General features: G+C 46.2%; 1 protein-coding gene across 1 annotated transcript; it reads left to right on the forward strand.

Annotated features, from left to right (window-relative positions):
- Positions 1 to 515: 515 nt before the first annotated feature.
- Positions 516 to 19,229, forward strand: LOC138363578 (mucin-3A-like). Its single transcript, XM_069322937.1, has 4 exons — positions 516 to 724; positions 1,066 to 1,233; positions 16,939 to 18,088; positions 18,450 to 19,229. The coding sequence occupies exons 1-4, from the start codon at positions 516 to 518 to the stop codon at positions 19,227 to 19,229; spliced, it is 2,307 nt and encodes a 768-aa protein (XP_069179038.1).
- Positions 19,230 to 19,515: the final 286 nt, after the last annotated feature.

The raw sequence follows: 19,515 nt of genomic DNA on the forward strand, positions 1-19,515 counted from the left end.
TATATTTGTTGCCCCTGTGTTGGACAGCTGAGACATCTGACCTTCACTATTGTTTGTGTTGGGCAATGTTTATGTTTTGATGTGTATTATGTTACAAGTACCTGTTCATTTATATTCCCTCCCCCCTTGTGTATTTGAGGCACTTTGTGTGTGTGTACAATGTTGGATGGTTCGGAGATATTTCCATTACTTGTTTTAGCTCTTAATTGTACTCGTTATGTGTTGTGAATACTTTCCATTTCTTCTTTATGTTGTTCATTCAGCTACTGTATGTGTTTGTTTGCACTGTATTGATTTATGTTTGTTTGTATGATGTTCGGATTTCCTTTATTGTACATATTTTATTTTATTAATAGAGAGAAAAAAAAGAATATGCGAAACTTACCCGAATATGCTTGATAAAGGTTATATACCCTGGTCAGTATATATAATATATACAATGTTTTTATTTATATCATTATTATTTGCAGGACCCTCACATTCCAAGCATTATGTAGTTATTTTTTTTATATACAATGCATGGCTACGTTTGTCTCATACCTACAAAACAGGTAGGAGCAGCAGTCAAAAAAGTTAACAAAACCCTTGGAATAATTAAACGTACCTTTGACTTTAAGAAAAAGAAGGTAGTAATTCAACTGAATAAAGCTCTGGTGCGCCCGAACTTGGACTACTGTATCCAAGCATGGAGACAACATCTTCAGAAGGACATGACTGATCTGGAGTAAGTGCCCGAACTTGGACTACTGTATCCAAGCATGGAGACAACATCTTCAGAAGGACATGACTGATCTGGAGTAAGTGCAACACCGGGCAACAAAAATAACTCCAGAGCTAACTCAACTCACCTAACAGGAACGGTTGAGGGCTACCGGGGTAACAACACAGCATACCAGGCACGACAGTGTGGATCTCACTGAACTTAAAATACTGAACAGTTTGGAGGATGTTAATTCGGACAATTTCTTCATAGGGTCAGTAGTAACACAAACAAGTAACACCGGTTTCAAGCTCAACAAGCCACAATGTAGGACTGAGAGGAAAAGATGATTTTTTTACCCACAGGAAACATTGGTACCCTTGGAACACCCAACCGGCCGAAGTCGTAAATGGCGAAATTCAGCTAAATTTTAAAGTCAAACTAGAAAAGATCATCAAAGCTAATGGGAGACACCTTCGACAAGCCGCCAGCTTTCTGTACTCGTTGGGGCCACTAGTGTTAGTGGCCCTCAGGTAAATTCAGTTAAATATACATCCTGTTGGACTCTTCACATATATTATTTTCTGGTATTTGTTTGATATTATTTCTTGAATGTTACAGTACTAGTTTGCCCAAAGCATTTGTTACAGCTGAACAATCTAACTGCACTATTAAATTATCCTATTACCGGTATATTAGGAATCTACTTTGAAACGCTTAATATTAATGTCCTCCTAGCCCTTCTAGATAGAAACCTCATCCAATCTAGTTTTCATTGATAATATTTATATTTTTTTAATATTTTATACATATATATATATAAATATATATATATATATATATATATATATATATATATATATATATATATATATATATATATATATATATATATATATATATATATATATAGCTGTCGGCAATTCACTCCGGCGTCTCGTCGCTAAGGCTGCTGCTAGAGCAGTTAGTCAGGCAGCAGCCGACATGCTGAAGCCAAAACAGCTTGGGTTTGGCATTCCCCAAGGGTGTGAGGCAGCGGCTCATGCAGCTAGAGCCTACATTGCCAACATTACGAATGAAAAAGCCCTGATAAAGCTGGACTTCAAAAATGCTTTCAATCTGGTTAGAAGGGATGCAGTACTCAGTGCAGTTCATCGCCTTTTTCCTTCCCTCTACCCGTTTGTAAACTCATGCTACAGCAAGAATCTAACCCTGCTTTTTGGGGAACATGAAATTGAATCACAAGAAGGTGTCCAACAAGGTGACCCCCTTGCTCCTTTTCTGTTCTGCCTAGTTATCAAGGAAGTCACCGATAACCTGTCCAGTGAGCTCAACATTTGGTTTTTGGATGATGGTACTCTAGCCGGCTCCCCAGCCTCACTCTTGGACGACATAAGAATAATCCAGGAGCAAGGAGCAAGCCTAGGCCTCACCCTGAACCCTTCCAAGTGCGAAATAACCTCCACCAACCAGCACATAATAGAGCAAATAAAGGTTGTTTTGCCTGACATTCATACAACCAACCCTGAGGACAGCACACTCCTAGGTGCTCCTCTTGGAAGGAATGCCATCGACGGGGTCCTTGGTAAGAAGATCACTGACCTGAAGAGGATGAACGAGAGGATTGAAGACATCGATGCTCATGATGCACTTTACCTCATCACCAGATGCTTGTCCCTTCCCAGGCTGACCTACTTTCTAAGATGTTCGCCATCTTTCAACAATATTAAATTAGAAGAGTATGACAGCTTGCTGAAATCAACACTAGAAAAAGCCCTCAATCTTTCCCTCAGCGACTCACAGTGGAAACAGGCCTCCCTTCCTGTCAGACTCGGGGGCCTTGGCGTGCGCACAGCAACACAAATTGCTGTACCAGCATTCCTGTCCTCTTCAGTGGGGTCTGACAACCTGGTGAAGGAAATCCTACCTGAGCACCTAGTTCAACAGGCAGGGGTGCATGATCCCAGCTTCACAGACTGCACAACCAAATGGGTCTCTCTCGCAGGACCAGCACCCCAACCACCGCCTTCTGAAGCCCATAAGCAATCCAGCTGGGATCGCCCCATTGCCGACCAAGAAGCTGCAACTTTGCTAGAAGCTGCGACGACACCACATGACACTGCCCGACTTAGAGCTGTAGCAGCTCCCCATGCAGGTGATTTCCTATTAGCAACCCCAATGTCAGCAACCGGCACCCGTCTCACACCGCAGGCCCTCCGAATTGCCGTGGCTCTTCGCCTAGCTGCCCCAATCCACACCGAATACAGGTGTATTTGCGGCGAGGCAGAGGCCGACAGATATGGACGGCATGGCCTTCTTTGCCAAAGGACCGGAGGATGGCATGCAAGACACGGCGAGGTTAATGACATTATTAAGAGAAGCCTTACCACAGCCGGTTGTCCAGCAGAGAGAGAGCCCCGTTACCTAATGTCCCGCAACTCTGATGAGCCTGTCGGTCGCCCAGACGGAATTACGGTGAACCCCTGGAAGAATGGTAGACAGTTGGTGTGGGACTACACTTGCGTTTCAACTTTAGCCAATACCTATGTTGACTTCAGTGCTACACAAGCAGGAGGAGCTGCCAATCACCGGGAAGCGGCCAAGTCACGTAAATACAGAGACCTTGAGCACCACTACAATTTTGTCCCCATTGCCTCAGAGACGCTTGGTGCCTGGGGTAAAAGTGCTGCTAGCTTTTTAAAGGAGTTGGGGTCTAAGCTAATCGAAACAACTAGAGACCCCAGAGCTGCCAGTTTTCTTTTTCAGCGCCTTAGTGTGGCAATCCAGAGAGGAAATGCTCACTGCATCCATGGTTCGTGCCCGCCATCTGAGGAGCTGGAGGAGCTATTCAACTTATGACAAGCAGCCTTGTACCCTGTATGTAATCAATATTGTAACTTTTTTTGTGTAATGACATTTTCAAATAAAGTTAGATAAATATACACACTTAACAAAAGAATAGGGGTGGTAGGAGAAGAAAATATCAAAGTGTTCAGTGAGGATCCAAAAGGTCTTCTCTGAGTACTCTTTATTTTCTTCTCTGAGGCTATGGGTCCCTACATTTGCACCAGAGGTGGTACCCCTTCTAGGTTAAAAAAAAAAAAAAAAAAAATATATATATATATATATATATATTTCATACATATATCTGAGCTATTATAAAAACAATAGATTTGCAAGATTTTACTTGTTAGGAATAAAATAATTCTCATACTTATTTCGTGTGCTCTTAATTCATTATGTGGTAATGTATAGCTTGTCATGATATTATATAGGTGGTTTATACGTACACTGAAGTCAATGGAATAAATTTTGTGGGGGATTAACGAAATATATATTATATAAGTATTATATAAACGTGCTATATTCAATTGATTTTTAAGATTCCTGAAAAACCACTTCAGTTGATTTTTCAGTCATCTCTGTGTACTTTAAGGAAAACGTACATCCTTGGCAGATATGTAGCAATAAGCTAACAGAGTTCCAACCTACAAAAGTGGCAGCAGGGAAACCCCCTTAATTATAGACCTGTATCATTGACTAGTGGTCAAAATACTGTAAAGAATACAACCAAATGGCTGAAACACACGGAGAAAAATGATATAATAACAGGCAGTATAGTTTTCGATCTGGGAGATCATGTGAAACTAATTGACGTAGTTTCTATGATAGCGCCAAATATATTTTACAGGAAACAGATGGTTGCATTGACCGCATTTATCTAGGCCTAACATAGGATTTCGACAGAGTTCCACATAAGAGGTTGTTCTGGAAACTGGAACATACTGGAGGAGTGACAGAGAGGCTTCTAACATGGATGGGGGCAGTAATCAGAGGCAATGTATTGCACTGGAGAAATGTCACGAGTGGAGTACCACAGGGTTCAGTTCTTGCGCCAGGAGTGTTCATTGTCTACATTAACAACTAACCAGAAGGAATACATAATTATATGAACATGCTTGCTGATAATGCTAATATACTGGAGAAAATAGGAAACCTAGACGATTGTCACGCCCTTCAAGAAAACTATAGCACCACTCGGCAAAAGGAATTTACTGTGAATAAATGTTGTGTTATATAATGTGGAGTAGGGAAAATAGACCACACACAGCCTACAAATGTGAACATTCTCTATAAATTCTGATAGAAATTTAAGGGAGGTTTTTAAATAGAAAACTATCACCTGAGGACCACAAAGAACATCGGGCGAGGAGCCTATGGTTCACTTTCAAATTTCAGAACTGCTTTTAAATACTTGGATGGTGAAATAATATTTGTTCACGACCCTTGTGAGACCAAAGTTGTAATATGCAGCTGTTGTATGGAGCCCGCGCTTTCACTACACATAAGGGGCATAACTGGCCGACCCCCCACAGTGTTCAAGAGAGAACTGGATAAGCACCTCCAAAGGATACCTGATCAACCAGGCTGTGACTCATACGTCAGGCTGCGAGCAGCCGCGTCCAACAGCCTGGTTGATCAGTCCGGCAACCAGGAGGCCTGGTCGACGACCGGGCCGCGGGGACGCTAAGACCCGGAAGCACCTCAAGGTAACCTCAAGGTAAGGTAAGCCCATATCTAAAGAAGCCCATCAACATACTGCAGGAAAACGCAGACACGCAAGTAAATGGGGCAGCAATTATATTAAGTGAAATACAATTGCTGCAAATTATCTGAAGTTTCTTGAAAGGCAATCAGATGTGCCTGTTAATTCCATATAACTTATCCATAAGAATTCCACATTCCAAGAAGTTCTATACTAATCCTATATATACACTTATCACAATTAGTAATTCTTCTTACGGGTGCAGGATCACTCAGGACGCCTGGGGCCAGATTCACTAAGGTACTTACGAATGTTTTTCTTCTTAGCGCCTTCGTGGCGGCAACGTCGGTATTCAGGTAGGTACACTAAGGCGAAAAACCTTCGTAAGTTTGGTCCGTCAGCTACGTGTGCTGTCAACCACTCGTAGCTTTACATAAACTGGATATAACTAAGGTTTTCTCTACTACACAACACGGAAGATCGATCTTAAGATTTTGGAACACAAACAAAAGATTATAGCTGGTGAATCTCGTGAAGAGGAGTCCATTGTGTTAGTTATATATGCATTCTCTGCTCGAAACTTGAAGTAAATATGCCTTTTATGATATTAGAATTAGTTTTATAATAGCAATATATTATACCAGTAGTTATTAAGTAAATAAACACTGGTGAACATGAAATATGAGAGAAGTTGATGAGCCCTGCCTGATGGGATCATTTACTATCACCAAATGCCCCTGTTCACCTAGTAGTAAGGGTGTACCTTAGCTATACATACCCATTTCTAATTTATTTAGTTTGGTTTTATTTTGAAATTAAATCCGGGTGAGACATAAAATAAAAATATGCTGCACAAATGATGTTAGGTAAGGAGAAGGGTAAAAATGTCAAAAACTTTATTCATTGAATACTTAAAGCTATAATTATGGTATATGGACTATTAAAAAAGAGAGAGGGAAGTAGAGGTCCAAGACCTCTTCCTGTTACACATCTTGGGTGTGGAACAAGTAATTATCAAAAGAAGGCACCATGCCGGGAAGGCTATGTAGCAGTAAGGCAGCTACTTATTTGAGAAATGCTTATTTTATTTACCTTATAAGCTGAGGCAGCTTATTTTATTTGAGGAATACTCAGCTGATTCCTCTACATTTAGCATGGAATAAATTTGGGTCCATGACCTCTTCCTGTTACACAATTTAGCTGTGTGTAACCAAACTAGAAGTGCTCTACAAATCAAGGACCCAGAATGTGGAATGACCTCCCGAATCATGTCAAAGGCTGTACTTGTCTCAACCAGTTTAAGAGTAAAACCAAGTACTATCTAATTAACTCCATGTAACCTAACTTACCTCCTAAATGTCAACTCATGTCTTGCTATGTTTTAAATAATACTGTTTGTTCACCAACGTGTACAATTGCTGATTTGTGCTATGTTACCCCCCCCCCTTTTTTTATTTTTTAGTCCTTCTTTCAACACAATTTATACCTAATCCCGATTACTATTAAGTTTTAGTCTAAGTGTTTTCCCCCCCACACCTTGCCCAAAATGCTATGAGTATTAGTGGCTTTAGGTATTGTGTGTACTAGCTCTGTCTATAAATCCAACATTATGTTTGTAAATCAACTGTATGTACTTTTCCTGAATAAAATTGATTTATTATTATTTATTTATTAATCAGTAAGTATGAAAAGAAGGCACCAAGCTGGGAAGGCTATGTAGCACCATCGGGTGTAAGAATAAACATATTTTTTTTTTAACAAATAATGCACCTGTATGGTAAAACAAATCTTGTCAGCTGGATTTGTGTCAATATTACACAGTATAGATAAAAAACTAGCTATAAGTTTATCTAATACTCCCATCTCACAGGATGGTTAGACATACATGGAATCAAGATAGAAAATACCAGCCTCAATACAAAAAACAAATCAACTCTGACTAAACAACTTTTCACAATTTTCACAAGAGGTAAGCACTGAATCAAGGAAACATTATATTATAATTACTGTTACCAGTTTCTACAAGACTCCTCTCAAACAATGTATTTTTTAACATGTTTAGGTATACACAGCAATGTGCTGCTTCCCTATTCTGTATGAAGGACCACACAGTGTAGATAAAAACCCAGCTACAAGCTCATCCAACATCCTCACCTCACAGGATGGCCAGTCATACATGTAATCAGGAGAGAATAAAATACTTAAGGCTGATCTATTTATCGATTTTATTCGATTTTACTATTTGCTTTACTTCGACTTCCTATTTCTTTACTTCACTTTACTTCGATTTACTTCGAATTGTTAGCCTCCACTGGCAAAATCTGGGTGCAGCACAAGAATATCTTCCAATATTCCTGAGTGTATGAAGTAATTACAGAGCTCAAAGTACCTCATACCATTTGGTATGAAGTCACTGATAACAGGGCAATCACAGATATAGTGTTGGAGAGTATGTTCTCTCAAGTAGGACTGAAAACAGATGTTTTTTTTCCACCAAGAGGGTTATAAACCCATGGAACCGCCTACCCGCTGAAGCCGTAAATGCCAAATTCCAGCTAAAAAATATCATTAAGACAATTGGCGGGCCCTTTAACAAGCCGCCGGCTTTCTGTCCTCGTCGAGGCCACTAGATAGTTAGTGGCCCTTGGGTAAATTCAGTAAATATACACAATAATTGTCAGCGCATCTTCCGAGCAACAAGGACAGCTACACAGTATATCTTAGAATTACGTAGGTAAACAACAAATGTAACATATTTGTTTACTACAATGTCGGTGCTGCCTGTAGAAGTTGAAAAAGCAGTTTTACTTCGAAATATACTAATTTTATAAGAAAATTCGACGTAAATAGAAGGTAGTAGAGCACCGATAAGCCAGCGCTAAAATCTATGAAGAATGTTGCCTGCTCTCTGATTGGCCAAACGAAACACAGTAGTGACCTCTATCGGCACGCAGGTGAACCAGATCCAGAACCCAAATATCTTCCTAAGTGGACCTACGTGAATTGCACCTAAGCATCTTCTTAGGGCACACTTAGGAACCTTCGTAGCAAATCCACTTACGAAGAAATACATGTAGCTTCGTGAATCTCGGTCCTGAAGTGTAACCTGCTTAAAGTTGGCAAGTGAGAAGCGTGTAAAATAAGACACCAAGAACAGAAGCGTCGTCAGCCTGAGTTTCCCAACAATATTGGTTCAGTGAGAGACGCTCTAGAGGTACCACAGGTCTAGAGGTACCACACGTCTAAAGGTACTACAGGTCTAGAGGTACCACAGGTCTAGAAGTACCACACGTCTAAAGGTACTACAGGTCTAAAGGTACTACAGGTCTAGAGGTACCACAGGTCTAGAGGTATCACACGTCTAAAGGTACTACAGGTCTAGAGGTACCACACGTATAAAGGTACTACAGGTCTAAAGGTACTACAGGTCTAGAGGTACCACAGGTCTAGAGGTATCACACGTCTAAAGGTACTACAGGTCTAGAGGTACCACACGTCTAAAGGTACTACAGGTCTAAAGGTACTACAGGTCTAAAGGTACTACAGGTCTAGAGGTACCACAGGTCTAAAGGTACTACAGGTCTAGAGGTACCACACGTCTAAAGGTACTACAAGTCTAGAGGTACCACACGTCTAAAGGTACTACAGGTCTAGAGGTACCACAGGTCTAGAGGTACCACACGTCTAAAGGTACTAAAGGTCTAGAGGTACCACACGTCTAAAGGTACTACAGGTCTAGAGGTACCACACGTCTAAAGGTACTACAGGTCTAGAGGTACCACACGTCTAAAGGTAATACAGGTCTAGAGGTACCACACGTCTAAAGGTACTACAGGTCTACAGGTACCACAGGTCTAGAGGTACCACACGTCTAAAGGTACTACAGGTCTAGAGGTACCACACGTCTAAAGGTACTACAGGTCTAGAGGTACCACAGGTCTAGAGGTACCACACGTCTAAAGGTACTACAGGTCTACAGGTACCACAGGTCTAGAGGTACCACACGTCTAAAAGTACTACAGGTCTAGAGGTACCACAGGTCTAGAGGTACCACACGTCTAAAGGTACTACAGGTCTAGAGGTACCACACGTCTAAAGGTACCACACGTCTAAAGGTACTACAGGTCTAGAGGTACCACAGGTCTAGAGGTACCACAGGTCTAGAGGTACCACACGTCTAAAGGTACTACAGGTCTAGAGGTACCACACGTCTAAAGGTACTACAGGTCTAATGGTACTACAGGTCTAGAGGTACCACACGTCTAAAGGTACTACAGGTCTAGAGGTACCACAGGTCTAGAGGTACCACAGGTCTAGAGGTACCACACGTCTAGAGGTACTACAGGTCTAGAGGTACCACACGTCTAAAGGTACTACAGGTCTAGACGTACCATAGGTCTTGAGGTACAACAGGTCTAGAGGTACAACAGGTCTCGAGGTACAACAGGTCTAGAGGTACAACAGGTCTAGAGGTACAACAGGTCTAGAGGTACAACAGGTCTAGAGGTACAGCAGGTCTAGAGGTACAACAGGTCTAGAGGTACAACAGGTCTAGAGGTACCACACGTCTAAAGGTACTACAGGTCTAAAGGTACTACAGGTCTAGAGGTACCACAGGTCTAGAGGTATCACACGTCTAAAGGTACTACAGGTCTAGAGGTACCACACGTCTAAAGGTACTACAGGTCTAAAGGTACTACAGGTCTAGAGGTACCACAGGTCTAAAGGTACTACAGGTCTAGAGGTACCACACGTCTAAAGGTACTACAGGTCTAGAGGTACCACACGTCTAAAGGTACTACAGGTCTAGAGGTACCACAGGTCTAGAGGTACCACACGTCTAAAGGTACTAAAGGTCTAGAGGTACCACACGTCTAAAGGTACTACAGGTCTAGAGGTACCACAGGTCTAGAAGTACCACACGTCTAAAGGTACTACAGGTCTAAAGGTACTACAGGTCTAGAGGTACCACAGGTCTAGAGGTATCACACGTCTAAAGGTACTACAGGTCTAGAGGTACCACACGTCTAAAGGTACTACAGGTCTAAAGGTACTACAGGTCTAGAGGTACCACAGGTCAAGAGGTATCACACGTCTAAAGGTACTACAGGTCTAGAGGTACCACACGTCTAAAGGTACTACAGGTCTAAAGGTACTACAGGTCTAGAGGTACCACAGGTCTAAAGGTACTACAGGTCTAGAGGTACCACACGTCTAAAGGTACTACAAGTCTAGAGGTACCACACGTCTAAAGGTACTACAGGTCTAGAGGTACCACAGGTCTAGAGGTACCACACGTCTAAAGGTACTACAGGTCTAGAGGTACCACACGTCTAAAGGTACTACAGGTCTAGAGGTACCACACGTCTAAAGGTACTACAGGTCTAGAGGTACCACACGTCTAAAGGTAATACAGGTCTAGAGGTACCACACGTCTAAAAGTACTACAGGTCTACAGGTACCACAGGTCTAGAGGTACCACACGTCTAAAGGTACTACAGGTCTAGAGGTACCACACGTCTAAAGGTACTACAGGTCTAGAGGTACCACAGGTCTAGAGGTACCACACGTCTAAAGGTACTACAGGTCTACAGGTACCACAGGTCTAGAGGTACCACACGTCTAAAAGTACTACAGGTCTAGAGGTACCACAGGTCTAGAGGTACCACACGTCTAAAGGTACTACAGGTCTAGAGGTACCACACGTCTAAAGGTACCACACGTCTAAAGGTACTACAGGTCTAGAGGTACCACAGGTCTAGAGGTACCACAGGTCTAGAGGTACCACACGTCTAAAGGTACTACAGGTCTAGAGGTACCACACGTCTAAAGGTACTACAGGTCTAATGGTACTACAGGTCTAGAGGTACCACACGTCTAAAGGTACTACAGGTCTAGAGGTACCACAGGTCTAGAGGTACCACAGGTCTAGAGGTACCACACGTCTAGAGGTACTACAGGTCTAGAGGTACCACACGTCTAAAGGTACTACAGGTCTAGACGTACCATAGGTCTTGAGGTACAACAGGTCTAGAGGTACAACAGGTCTCGAGGTACAACAGGTCTAGAGGTACAACAGGTCTAGAGGTACAACAGGTCTAGAGGTACAACAGGTCTAGAGGTACAACAGGTCTAGAGGTACAACAGGTCTAGAGGTACAACAGGTCTAGAGGTACCACACGTCTAAAGGTACTACAGGTCTAAAGGTACTACAGGTCTAGAGGTACCACAGGTCTAGAGGTATCACACGTCTAAAGGTACTACAGGTCTAGAGGTACCACACGTCTAAAGGTACTACAGGTCTAAAGGTACTACAGGTCTAGAGGTACCACAGGTCTAAAGGTACTACAGGTCTAGAGGTACCACACGTCTAAAGGTACTACAGGTCTAGAGGTACCACACGTCTAAAGGTACTACAGGTCTAGAGGTACCACAGGTCTAGAGGAACCACACGTCTAAAGGTACTAAAGGTCTAGAGGTACCACACGTCTAAAGGTACTACAGGTCTAGAGGTACCACAGGTCTAGAGGTACCACACGTCTAAAGGTACTACAGGTCTAGAGGTACCACAGGTCTAGAGGTACCACACGTCTAAAAGTACTACAGGTCTAGAGGTACCACAGGTCTAGAGGTACCACACGTCTAAAGGTACTACAGGTCTAGAGGTACCACAGGTCTAGAGGTACCACACGTCTAAAGGTACTACAGGTCTAGAGGTACCACACGTCTAAAGGTACTACAGGTCTAAAGGTACTACAGGTCTAGAGGTACCACACGTCTAAAGGTACTACAGATCTAGAGGTACCACAGGCCTAGAGGTACCACAGGTCTAGAGGTACCACACGTCTAGAGGTACTACAGGTCTAGAGGTACCACACGTCTAAAGGTACTACAGGTCTAGACGTACCATAGGTCATGAGGTACAACAGGTCTAGAGGTACAACAGGTCTCGAGGTACAACAGGTCTAGAGGTACAACAGGTCTAGAGGTACAACAGGTCTAGAGGTACAACAGGTCTAGAGGTACAACAGGTCTAGAGGTACCACAGGTCTAGAGGTACCACAGGTCTAGAGGTACCACACGTCTAAAGGTACTACAGGTCTAGAGGTACCACACGTCTAAAGGTACTACAGGTCTAATGGTACTACAGGTCTAGAGGTACCACACGTCTAAAGGTACTACAGGTCTAGAGGTACCACAGGTCTAGAGGTACCACAGGTCAAGAGGTACCACACGTCTAGAGGTACTACAGGTCTAGAGGTACCACACGTCTAAAGGTACTACAGGTCTAGACGTACCATAGGTCTTGAGGTACAACAGGTCTAGAGGTACAACAGGTCTCGAGGTACAACAGGTCTAGAGGTACAACAGGTCTAAAGGTACAACAAGTCTAGAGGTACAACAGGTCTAGAGGTACAACAGGTCTAGAGGTACAACAGGTCTAGAGGTACCACACGTCTAAAGGTACTACAGGTCTAAAGGTACTACAGGTCTAGAGGTACCACAGGTCTAGAGGTATCACACGTCTAAAGGTACTACAGGTCTAGAGGTACCACACGTCTAAAGGTACTACAGGTCTAAAGGTACTACAGGTCTAGAGGTACCACAGGTCTAAAGGTACTACAGGTCTAGAGGTACCACACGTCTAAAGGTACTACAGGTCTAGAGGTACCACACGTCTAAAGGTACTACAGGTCTAGAGGTACCACAGGTCTAGAGGTACCACACGTCTAAAGGTACTACAGGTCTAGAGGTACCACACGTCTAAAGGAACTACAGGTCTAGAGGTACCACAGGTCTAGAGGTACCACACGTCTAAAGGTACTACAGGTCTAGAGGTACCACAGGTCTAGAGGTACAACAGGTCTAGAGGTACAACAGGTCTAGAGGTACAACAGGTCTAGAGGTACAACAGGTCTAGAGGTACCACACGTCTAAAGGTACTACAGGTCTAAAGGTACTACAGGTCTAGAGGTACCACAGGTCTAGAGGTATCACACGTCTAAAGGTACTACAGGTCTAGAGGTACCACACGTCTAAAGGTACTACAGGTCTAAAGGTACTACAGGTCTAGAGGTACCACAGGTCTAAAGGTACTACAGGTCTAGAGGTACCACACGTCTAAAGGTACTACAGGTCTAGAGGTACCACACGTCTAAAGGTACTACAGGTCTAGAGGTACCACAGGTCTAGAGGTACCACACGTCTAAAGGTACTACAGGTCTAGAGGTACCACACGTCTAAAGGTACTACAGGTCTAGAGGTACCACAGGTCTAGAGGTACCACACGTCTAAAGGTACTACAGGTCTAGAGGTACCACAGGTCTAGAGGTACCACACGTCTAAAAGTACTACAGGTCTAGAGGTACCACAGGTCTAGAGGTACCACACGTCTAAAGGTACTACAGGTCTAGAGGTACCACAGGTCTAGAGGTACCACACGTCTAAAGGTACTACAGGTCTAGAGGTACCACACGTCTAAAGGTACCACACGTCTAAAGGTACTACAGGTCTAGAGGTACCACACGTCTAAAGGTACTACAGGTCTAAAGGTACTACAGGTCTAGAGGTACCACACGTCTAAAGGTACTACAGATCTAGAGGTACCACAGGTCTAGAGGTACCACAGGTCTAGAGGTACCACACGTCTAGAGGTACTACAGGTCTAGAGGTACCACACGTCTAAAGGTACTACAGGTCTAGACGTACCATAGGTCTTGAGGTACAACAGGTCTAGAGGTACAACAGGTCTCGAGGTACAACAGGTCTAGAGGTACAACAGGTCTAGAGGTACAACAGGTCTAGAGGTACAACAGGTCTAGAGGTACAACAGGTCTAGAGGTACAACAGGTCTAGAGGTACAACAGGTCTAGAGGTACCACAGGTCTAGAGGTACCACAGGTCTAGAGGTACCACACGTCTAAAGGTACTACAGGTCTAGAGGTACCACACGTCTAAAGGTACTACAGGTCTAATGGTACTACAGGTCTAGAGGTACCACACGTCTAAAGGTACTACAGGTCTAGAGGTACCACAGGTCTAGAGGTCCCACAGGTCTAGAGGTACCACACGTCTAGAGGTACTACAGGTCTAGAGGTCCCACAGGTCTAGAGGTACCACACGTCTAGAGGTACTACAGGTCTAGAGGTACCACACGTCTAAAGGTACTACAGGTCTAGACGTACCATAGGTCTTGAGGTACAACAGGTCTAGAGGTACAACAGGTCTCGAGGTACAACAGGTCTAGAGGTACAACAGGTCTAGAGGTACAACAGGTCTAGAGGTACCACACGTCTAAAGGTACTACAGGTCTAAAGGTACTACAGGTCTAGAGGTACCACAGGTCTAGAGGTATCACACGTCTAAAGGTACTACAGGTCTAGAGGTACCACACGTCTAAAGGTACTACAGGTCTAAAGGTACTACAGGTCTAGAGGTACCACAGGTCTAAAGGTACTACAGGTCTAGAGGTACCACACGTCTAAAGGTACTACAGGTCTAGAGGTACCACACGTCTAAAGGTACTACAGGTCTAGAGGTACCACAGGTCTAGAGGTACCACACGTCTAAAGGTACTACAGGTCTAGAGGTACCACAGGTCTAGAGGTACCACACGCCTAAAGGTACTACAGGTCTAGAGGTACCACACGTCTAAAGGTACTACAGGTCTAGAGGTACCACAGGTCTAGAGGTACCACACGTCTAAAAGTACTACAGGTCTAGAGGTACCACAGGTCTAGAGGTACCACACGTCTAAAGGTACTACAGGTCTAGAGGTACCACACGTCTAAAGGTACCACACGGCTAAAGGTACTACAGGTCTAGAGGTACCACAGGTCTAGAGGTACAACAGGTCTAGAGGTACCACACGTCTAAAGGTACTACAGGTCTAGAGGTACAACAGGTCTAGAGGTACCACACGTCTAAAGGTACTACAGGTCTAGAGGTACCACACGTCTAAAGGTACTACAGGTCTAGAGGTACCACAGGTCTAGAGGTACCATAGGTCTAGAGGTACCACACGTCTAGAGGTACTACAGGTCTAGAGGTACCACACGTCTAAAGGTACTACAGGTCTAGACGTACCATAGGTCTTGAGGTACAACAGGTCTAGAGGTACAACAGGTCTCGAGGTACAACAGGTCTAGAGGTACAACAGGTCTAGAGGTACAACAGGTCTAGAGGTACAACAGGTCTAGAGGTACAACAGGTCTAGAGGTACAACAGGTCTAGAGGTACCACACGTCTAAAGGTACTACAGGTCTAAAGGTACTACAGGTCTAGAGGTACCACAGGTCTAGAGGTACCACAGGTCTAGAGGTATCACACGTCTAAAGGTACTACAGGTCTAGAGGTACCACACGTCTAAAGGTACTACAGGTCTAAAGGTACTACAGGTCTAGAGGTACCACAGGTCTAGAGGTATCACACGTCTAAAGGTACTACAGGTCTAGAGGTACCACACGTCTAAAGGTACTACAGGTCTAAAGGTACTACAGGTCTAGAGGTACCACACGTCTAAAGGTACTACAGGTCTAAAGGTACTACAGGTCTAGAGGTACCACAGGTCTAAAGGTACTACAGGTCTAGAGGTACCACACGTCTAAAGGTACTACAGGTCTAGAGGTACCACACGTCTAAAGGTACTACAGGTCTAGAGGTACCACAGGTCTAGAGGTACCACACGTCTAAAGGTACTACAGGTCTAGAGGTACCACAGGTCTAGAGGTACCACACGTCTAAAGGTACTACAGGTCTAGAGGTACCACACGTCTAAAGGTACTACAGGTCTAGAGGTACCACACGTCTAAAGGTACTACAGGTCTAGAGGTACCACACGTCTAAAGGTACTACAGGTCTAGAGGTACCACACGTCTAAAGGTACTACAGGTCTACAGGTACCACAGGTCTAGAGGTACCACACGTCTAAAGGTACTACAGGTCTAGAGGTACCACACGTCTAAAGGTACTACAAGTCTAGAGGTACCACACGTCTAAAGGTACTACAGGTCTAGAGGTACCACTGGTCTAGAGGTGCCTCAGGTCTAGAGGTACCACACGTCAAAAGGTACTACAGGTCTAGAGGTACCACAGGTCTAGAGGTACCACACGTCTAAAAGTACTACAGGTCTAGAGGTACCACAGGTCTAGAGGTACCACACGTCTAAAGGTACTACAGGTCTAGAGGTACCACACGTCTAAAGGTACCACACGTCTAAAGGTACTACAGGTCTAGAGGTACCACAGGTCTAGAGGTACCTCAGGTCTAGAGGTACCACACGTCTAAAGGTACTACAGGTCTAGAGGTACCACACGTCTAAAGGTACTACAGGTCTAAAGGTACTACAGGTCTAGAGGTACCACACGTCTAAAGGTACTACAGGTCTAGAGGTACCACAGGTCTAGAGGTACCACAGGTCTAGAGGTACCACACGTCTAGAGGTACTACAGGTCTAGAGGTACCACACGTCTAAAGGTACTACAGGTCTAGACGTACCATAGGTCTTGAGGTACAACAGGTCTAGAGGTACAACAGGTCTCGAGGTACAACAGGTCTAGAGGTACAACAGGTCTAGAGGTACAACAGGTCTAGAGGTACAACAGGTCTAGAGGTACAACAGGTCTAGAGGTACAACAGGTCTAGAGGTACAACAGGTCTAGAGGTACTACAGGTCTAGTACAGTGCTCACAGCGTCGCCACAGTGCTCACAGCCTCGCCCCAGAACAGACAGCCTCGCCACAGTGCAGACAGCCTCGCGACAGTGCTCACAGCCTCGCCACAGTGCTCACAGCGTCGCCACAGTGCTCTCAGCCTCTCCACAGAGCTCACAGCGTCGCTACAGTGCTCACAGCCTCGCCACAGTGCTCACAGCTTCGCCACAGTGCTCACAGCGTCGCCACAGTACTCACAGCCTCGCCACAGTGCTCACAGCGTCTCCACAGTGCTCACAGCCTCGCCACAGAGCTCACTGCGTCGCCACAGTGCTCACAGCCTCGCCACAGTGCTCACAGCGTCGCAACAGTGCTCACAACCTCTTCACAGAGCTCACAGCGTCGCCACAGTGCTCACAGCTTCGCCACAGTGCTCACAGCGTCGCCACAGTGCTCACAGCCTCTCCACAGTGCTCACAGCGTCGCCACAGTGCTCACAGCCTCTCCACAGTGCTCACAACCTCGCCACAGTGCTCAAAGCGTCGCCACAGTGCTCACAGCTTCGCCACAGTGCTCACAGCCTCGCCACAGTGCTCACAGCCTCTCCACAGTGCTCACAACCTCGCTACAATGCTCACAGCGTCGCCACAGTGCTCACAGCGTCGCCACAGTGCTCACAACCTCGCCACAGTGCTCACAGCGTCGCCAAAGTGCTCACAGCCTCTCCACAGTGCTCACAAGCTCGCCACAGTGCTCACAGACTCTCCACAGAGCTCACAGCCTCGCCACAGTGCTCACAGCCTCTCCAAAGTGCTCACAGCCTCGCCACAGTGCTCACAGCCTCGCCACAGTGCTCACAGCCTCGCCACAGTGCTCACAGCTTCGCCACAGTGCTCACAGCCTCTCCACAGTGCTCACAGCCTGGCCACAGTGCTCACAGCCTGGCCACAGTGCTCACAGCCTCGCCACAGTGCTCACAGCGTCGCTACAGTGCTCACAGCCTCACCACAGTGCTCACAGCCTCTCCACAGTGCTCACAGCCTCACCATAGTGCTCACAGCCTCGTCGCAGTGCTCACAACCTCGCCACAGTGCTCACAGTCTCGCCACAGTGCTCACAGCCTCTCCACAGTGTTCACAGCCTCGCTACAGTGCTCACAGCCTCTCCACAGTGTTCACAGCCTCGCCACAGTGCTCACAGCCTCACCATAGTGCTCACAGCGTCGTCACAGTGCTCACAGCCTGGCCACAGTGCTCACAGCCTCTCCACAGTGCTCACAGCCTCGCCACAGTGCTCACAGCCTGGCCACAGTGCTCACAGCCTCGCCACAGTGCTCACAGAATGGCCACAGTGCTCGCAGCCTCACCATAGTGCTCACAGCCTCTCCACAGTGCTCACAGCCTCGCCACAGTGCTCACAGCCTCGCCACAGTGCTCACAGCCTCTCCACAGTGCTCACAGCGTCGCCACAGTGCTCACAGCCTCACCACAGTGCTCACAGCGCCGCCACAGTGCTCACAGCCTTACCACAGTGTTCACAGCCTCACCATAGTGCTCACAGCCTCGCCGCAGTGCTCCCAACCTCGCCACAGTGCTCACAGCCTTACCACAGTGCTCACAGCCTCTCCACAGTGCTCACAGCCTTACCACAGTGCTCACAGCCTCTCCACAGTGCTCACAGCCTCACCACAGTGCTCACAGCCCCACCACAGTGCTCACAGCCTCGCCGCAGTGCTCCCAACCTCGCCACAGTGCTCACAGCCTTACCACAGTGCTCACAGCCTCTCCACAGTGCTCACAGCCTCACCACAGTGCTCACAGCCTCACCACAGTGCTCACAGCCTCTCCACAGTGCTCACAGCCTCTCCACAGTGCTCACAGCCTCGCCACAGTGGTCACAGCCTCGCCGCAGTGTTCCCAACCTCGCCACATTGCTCACAGCCTCTCCACAGTGTTCACAGCCTCGCCACAGTGCTCACAGTCTCGCCACAGTGGTCACAGCCTCTCCACAGTGTCCACAGCCTCGCCACAGTGCTCACAGCCTCACCACAGTGCTCACAGCCTCTCCACAGTGTTCACAGCCTCGCCACAGTGCTCACAGTCTCGCCACAGTGGTCACAGCCTCTCCACAGTGTCCACAGCCTCGCCACAGTGCTCACAGCCTCGCCACAGTGCTCACAGCCTCGCCACAGTGTTCACAGCCTCCCCACAGTGCTCACAGCGTCGCCACAGTGCTCACAACCTCGCCGCAGTGCTCACAGCCTCGCCACAGTGCTCACAGCGTCGCCACAGTGCTCACAGCCTCGCCAAAGTGCTCACAACCTCGCCATAGTGCTCACAGCCTCGCCGCAGTGCTCACAGCCTCGCCACAGTTCTCACAACCTCGCCACAGTGCTCACAGCATCTCCACAGTGCTTACAGCCTCGCCACAGTTCTCACAGCCTCACCACAGTGCTCACAGCCTCGCCACAGTACTCACAGCCTCGCCACAGTGCTTACAGCCTCGCCACACTTCTCACAGCTTCACCACAGTGCTCACAGCCTCGCCACAGTACTCACAGCCTCGCCACAGTACTCACAGCCTCGCCACAGCACTCACAGCCTCGCCACAGTACTCA

Source organism: Procambarus clarkii, chromosome 1 (genome assembly GCF_040958095.1).
Source record: "Procambarus clarkii isolate CNS0578487 chromosome 1, FALCON_Pclarkii_2.0, whole genome shotgun sequence".
NCBI lineage: Eukaryota > Metazoa > Arthropoda > Malacostraca > Decapoda > Cambaridae > Procambarus > Procambarus clarkii.

What these genes read in the sequence shown, in the direction of transcription:
- LOC138363578 (XM_069322937.1), top strand. Translation starts at nt 516, where the DNA reads ATGCATGGCTACGTTTGTCTCATACCTACAAAACAGGTAGGAGCAGCA. An exon ending in AAGGACATGACTGATCTGGA is followed by an intron (nt 725 to 1,065) that starts GTAAGTGCCCGA and finishes TTTTACCCACAG; the next exon opens with GAAACATTGGTACCCTTGGA. An exon ending in CTAGTGTTAGTGGCCCTCAG is followed by an intron (nt 1,234 to 16,938) that starts GTAAATTCAGTT and finishes CAGTGCTCACAG; the next exon opens with CGTCGCCACAGTGCTCACAG.